Here is a 5,916-nt window from a genome sequence, read left to right as displayed (position 1 = left end):
TGGAACTGGACTACCTGCGGTCTGATTCAGAGGAAAACAGGATGTGGATCTTACAGCTGCTCTGCTGATCCCGCTGCTCCGTCTCCCCCATGCTGCACTCCGGCTCTCCGCTTCCACCGGAGCCTCAGCTCGCGCCTCTCCACCGGGGAGAGTAGTGTTTGTGGAGACTCCCGACGAGCCAATCGCCGCGCCGTTGCCCCTGGCAACCACGTCCATCATCTCCCGAGCGCCCAATGAGCGACACGAGGGGCGGAGCGGAGTCCAGGTGCGCCTCGGCGTCCACTTGGCAGAGCGCCTGGGAGCCGCCTATGGGCAGGAGAGGATCTGTCAAATGCGGGCTTCCTTTAATCAGAGCGACCAGTCCGGCTCCAGGAGTCATGGCGACCGCAGCGTCTAACCACTACAGCATCCTCACCTCCAGCGCATCCATCGTGCACTCGGAGCCCGGCAGCATGCAGCAAGCCTCGGCGTACCGGGACGCGCAGAGCCTGTTGCAGGGCGACTACCCGCTGCAGAGCAACAGCCACACGCTCAGCCACGCGCACCAGTGGATCACGGCGCTGTCCCACGGAGAGGGAGCCCCGTGGTCGTCCAGCCCGCTCGGAGCGGAGCAGGACATCAAGCCGGCGGTGCAGGGCGCGCGGGAGGAGATGCACAGCTCCGGCAACAACCTGCAGCACCAGCAGTCGCGGCCGCCGCACCTGGTGCACCAGGCGCACGGGAACCACCACGACGGCCGCGCGTGGAGAACCACCACCTCGGCGCACATACCGAGCATGGCGACCACCAACGGCCAGAGCCTTATCTACTCCCAGCCGGGCTTCAGCGTCAACGGGCTGATCCCGGGCAGCGGGCAGGGGATGCACCACCACAACCTCAGAGACACGCACGAGGACCACCACAGCCCGCACCTCAGCGAGCACGGCCACCCCGCGTCCCAACATCAGCACCAGCACCGGCCGCAGAGCCACCACGAGCACTCGGACGAGGACACGCCGACGTCGGACGACCTGGAGCAGTTCGCCAAGCAGTTCAAGCAGCGGAGGATCAAGCTGGGCTTCACGCAGGCGGACGTGGGACTCGCCCTGGGGACCCTGTACGGAAATGTGTTCTCACAGACCACCATCTGCAGGTTTGAGGCCCTGCAGCTCAGCTTCAAAAACATGTGCAAGCTGAAGCCTCTGTTGAACAAGTGGCTGGAGGAGGCGGACTCCACCTCGGGCAGCCCGACCAGCCTGGACAAGATCGCGGCGCAGGGCAGGAAACGGAAAAAACGGACCTCGATCGAGGTGAGCGTAAAAGGAGCTTTGGAGAGCCATTTTTTGAAGTGCCCTAAGCCGGCCGCGTCGGAAATAATCACCCTGGCGGACAGTCTTCACCTGGAGAAAGAAGTGGTGAGGGTTTGGTTTTGTAACAGGAGACAGAAGGAGAAGCGCATGACTCCTCCCGGAGGAGCGCTGCCGGGGAGCGAGGATGTGTACGGGGACACGCCGCCGCACCACGGGGTCCAGACCCCGGTCCAGTGAACTCTGCAGGAACCGCTCCTCCGTTGTTTTGTTCTTTTTTCCTCTCTCTCTTAAAAAAAACAACAAAACAAAACAAAAAAACAAAACAAACCTTTTTATTTATCCCTCAAGGTTATATATAAATCACTGGACTATCAAACGATCTAGTGGGTGTTTTATGTATAATAGATTGCAGTGAGTATTTACACAATATCTGCAGTGAATACGGAGAAAGGAGAGAGTGAGGGAGGGGGGTGGTGGAGGAGGAGGAGGAGGAGGAGGAGAAGGAGGAGGAGGAGGGGGAGGACAGGACGTTTGTCTCAGCTTCTCCCAGAGCTGAAGGCTGTTTGTGCTCTCCGAGGATACAAGCCCAGCACTGTGACTCCGGTCGGTTTCAAGGTGTAGCCCCTGTTGTGTATAAAAAAAACAAATACTCCACATAAGGAACAACATTTTTTTAAAGCAGGCAGGGGAAGACAAAAACAAAACGACAACAACAAAAAAGAAAGCAGAATAGTTTCCATTCGCCACTTTTTTTTTTTTTTTTGTCAACCTAGTGTTGCTGATGTGCGTGAAGCGGGTCAGTCTCAGCTCCATGTATGTGCGTCCAGCAGGGATGGGTGCGTGGGTGGTGCAGCTGAGGGGGCTGGGGGCGGGGGGGTCAAAGGATGAATGGATTGAACTGGAGGCCGGTAAAGGCTGCATGCCACCCCCCCACACTCCCCATCCTCCTCCCCAGTCCAGAGGAGTCCAGCTGAGGGTGAGCATCGCCCGGGTCCCATCTGTCAGCCTGGCAGCACCGAACCGCTGGGAGGCTGTAGTCAGCACTGACACTATTATTATTATTATTATTATTATTATTATTATTATTATTATTATTATTATTATTTAGCATTTAAACAAATTTATTTTGCACCCAACAGCAGTAGAATAACGACATCTCCCCCCCTCAGAGGGTCTTCCTGCTCCAGGAGGGGCTCCTCAGAGAGTGATTGGACTATAAGGCACTTTCCCACAACAAGATGGGCTCTAGATATCTCTGCAAAAAGATAAAATGGCAGCAACTCTCACACAACATTAGGATTTGTAAATATTGTAAAACTTTGGTTTTTTTAAGTCCCGGCTTCATCTTTAAATATTATTCTATTTTTTCCCACTGGGGCGCCTTTATCCAAATACAAATATGTATTTTTTTATTTTTTTTCGAAAAAAGCTGCAGACTGAGTTTCAAATTCCAGCCTACCTACTGCCTTGTATTTTTTTTTTATTTTTTTTTTTTTTTGTGTGTGCAGCTCATTTGGTCGCCGAGTTTCTCCTCAGTGGCGACTTAGTAATTATCTGTACGCGATTTGGTTCCAGCGTTTGTTTTTAATTTGATTTTTCCCCCAAAACGTTCAATTTAGCCGAATATTCAGGCGAGTTTCGTTCAGCCATTTTCAGCGTCTTTTCTGAAATGACTCCGGGTTGCCTTCCCGTTCAAAATTAGTGCTTTAATGGACTAAGCTGACATGAACTGATATGGTTTTAAAAATAGCTGTCTAGAAATTATTTCAATTTTAGGAACAACAAACAAAGATAGTTCCATAAATAAAATATTTGTTACCACAAAAAATAATAATAATAAAATAACAATAATAAGTTATGGCTTTTATACCTTTTCTCCCCCAAAACACTTTTATTTTAACAATCCAAATTTTCAGCATATGATCAAAATTAGTATTATTGATATTATTATCATTATTTACAAAATTTAGTGTTTATGTTTGAGCACATTTCAGCCTTTTTTTGTTTTGTTCCTGTGTGTTGCTTTTAGAGAATTGATTTTATTTCCCTAGTTTTGTCTGATGGAACTGTAATTTATTCTGCGCTGTTTTTACAGATGACACAAAGGGGGGAGATTTCTCTCTGAGTGAGAGGAGGGTTTTAGTTTAGTTTTTTCTGGAGGACAGATGTTTTCCTCTCTGCAGCGGGAGGGTTGGTACAGCCCGGACAGCCACAGCTGGATGTAAATACACCGTTTTGCTTTAAGACATATCCAGAGAATTTTTTTTAACAAAAAAATAAACTCTCTCATTGAAGAAAAAGAAAACGTCATTTTCCCTTCCTCTGCCCTATTTTTTTGCTTTGTGTTTTTCTTCTGCAAAAAGAAGCAGATTTATTTAATTACGAAATAATCATAAAAAAATACTGAAGTTGTGGGATGTAGACCTGTAGCAATCCAACGCTGCTGTTTTGTTTGTTTGTTTTTTCTTTATTTTGTTGTTTTTATTTCAAGATGGGGGGAGGGGGTATATATCATGTTCACTGGATGAATTTGGGCTAGATTTAAGGGGAGAAACGCCTGCTGGTGTTTCTCTCCACACACGAACTATACGGACTTGCACATTTTTAAATAATGGGGTTGATATTAAAAAAGTTTTTTTTCCAACGTGAAGCCTATATGCTTTTTTTCATACCTATAAATATTCAGCACATGTGCTAAATCTCCCCGTAAACGTGAGGGGGCCCAGCAGCCGACAGCTGCGGAGCTGAAACTCTGATTTCTCTGCTCTGAGAGGAATTAATGGCTGCGAGAAAATGAGTCGATGAGTGGAAGATTGTGAGTTGATGATGTGTTGTTTCTGCCCCTGGGCTGCTTTTAAATAGACTCACTTTGGCCACAGCTTCCATCCAGCGTTCAATTAGGTTACCAAAGCGGGGGTCCGAGGACCACAAGTGGCCCTTTAAGGTGACTGAAAGGGGTCCGTTATGTGTTATTTTGATACAATTGTTATTTTTATATTTTTATGCTGTGTTTAAACTTGGGAAATTTCAGTCAAAGGTTTTTAGCTGTTTGGTGTTTTCACTGTCTCTTTTTCTGCTGGTCAGGTGTGCTTCTTTTCCTGAGACTGAGAGTAAATAACGCAGTGTTATGTTAATCGGAAGATCTGCTTTTTTGTCTTCTTTTATTTATTTATTTATTTTTCTGCGCATTGAGGCTGAAAGAACGACACTTTAAAAATAGTTTAAGATCAAAAATAGGATTACTCATTAAGACTGAAATGGTCTGGGTTAATTGATGCGGTGTGGGAGGAGCAAAGGTTCCCTAAAACATGTCTAAGCTCTCCCGGTGAGAGTGGTGCTAGTTCTCCTCCAGTGCAACATTTGTCTGAAATATCCCCACAGGAAGCTGCAGTGTGATGTTTGTATAAACATCTCCCCTTAGCTTGATTGGGCAGCCCAGTTGCTTCTTGCCGAAACGTAGCAAAAAATGTATTCTGATTCTGAATTAGATGAGAATGTGAGGATTACTGTGCAAGGAGGAAGAATGAGTGATGGGAATTCAGTGGAGCTGTTAGGAAACCTCAGAAAAAGGACCCCGAACCTGAATACACGTCCTTGTCTTGTAGATTGGTTTATTTATCTTCTGTTTTAAGAACAATTTGGGGAAAAATATTGAATCTCACCTTCTAAGCAAGCTAGTATTTGCACTAAACTCTGTGGGGTTTTATTCCAAAATCATTTTATTGACCTCATTGTGTTTCCAATCAACAACAGTTTGGTTAATTGTAATTCCTACAGGCTGTATGGATGATGAAGACAGTGTTCCCCCATGTGATGTACAGTGCTAACATGCAGCTATCTGGACGTCTCTCTCTGCCTCATCATCATCACCACTATCATCATATTCATCAACACCAGGAAAAATAAGCTCCCCGCCTCCCTCTCTCTGATATGTGAAGTAGACTTTTGAGGGGCCTTGTAATATAAAACAGTGGGCCCCGGTGCCCTTCATCCGCTCTGTAACAGATGCAATTAATAGCGCGTTGCGTTAATTACACCTTCCTTTTTATTTAGGTGACTTCAAATTTCCCATTAGGCTCCCAGAGAAGGAAAAATATATATATATAAATAAACCCCTGGCTGTGGTGTGGTGCTGCCTGAACAGGAGGAGGGGGGATAGTCGGTGCTGCAGCGCCATCTAGCGACACCAGCTCGACCCTGGGGTGAGTCCAGCTCTGTCTTTCTGTTTCAGCTGTCAGGTAGGCTCAGAAAGGAGGACTGAGTTCACATCCGTCCAACAGCAGCAGGATCTGTGATGTAAAGCTGTGTAGTTTTATATAAACGTTTAGAATAAATGTGAAAACAGCAGAAATTAAAGTCATTTTCTTATGAACTTATCAGACTAGACTTTTGATGTGGTGTTTTCACAGGACTTCTCACCCAGAATGTTTATGGGTTTATAATTATAAAAATAAGCTGTTTGTTATTTTTTTCTTTAAGTGAAAAAACGCTGATGATTCTTAACGCTTTAATGGAAATAGTAAAAGAAAAGGAAAATGCTTTCCTATAAAAAGACAACAATTCAGTAATTTGATAATGGTCCAGTTTACTAAATAGAACTACAATATAAAGGCTAAAATCTGTGCAA

The 5,916-nt window shown here is 45.9% G+C and overlaps 1 protein-coding gene across 1 annotated transcript; it reads left to right on the top strand.

The window, feature by feature from the left end:
- The first annotated feature begins 302 nt into the window (after positions 1–302).
- pou3f2b (POU class 3 homeobox 2b) lies at positions 303–4,429 on the top strand. Its single transcript, XM_037980181.1, has one exon. The coding sequence runs from the start codon at positions 309–311 to the stop codon at positions 1,524–1,526; it is 1,218 nt and encodes a 405-aa protein (XP_037836109.1). The 5' UTR covers positions 303–308; the 3' UTR covers positions 1,527–4,429.
- The last annotated feature ends 1,487 nt before the right edge of the window (positions 4,430–5,916 follow it).

This window comes from Kryptolebias marmoratus, linkage group LG16 (assembly GCF_001649575.2).
Source record: "Kryptolebias marmoratus isolate JLee-2015 linkage group LG16, ASM164957v2, whole genome shotgun sequence".
In the NCBI taxonomy this organism is placed as follows: Eukaryota; Metazoa; Chordata; class Actinopteri; order Cyprinodontiformes; family Rivulidae; genus Kryptolebias; species Kryptolebias marmoratus.
This window is presented reverse-complemented; position numbering and strand designations above follow the sequence as displayed.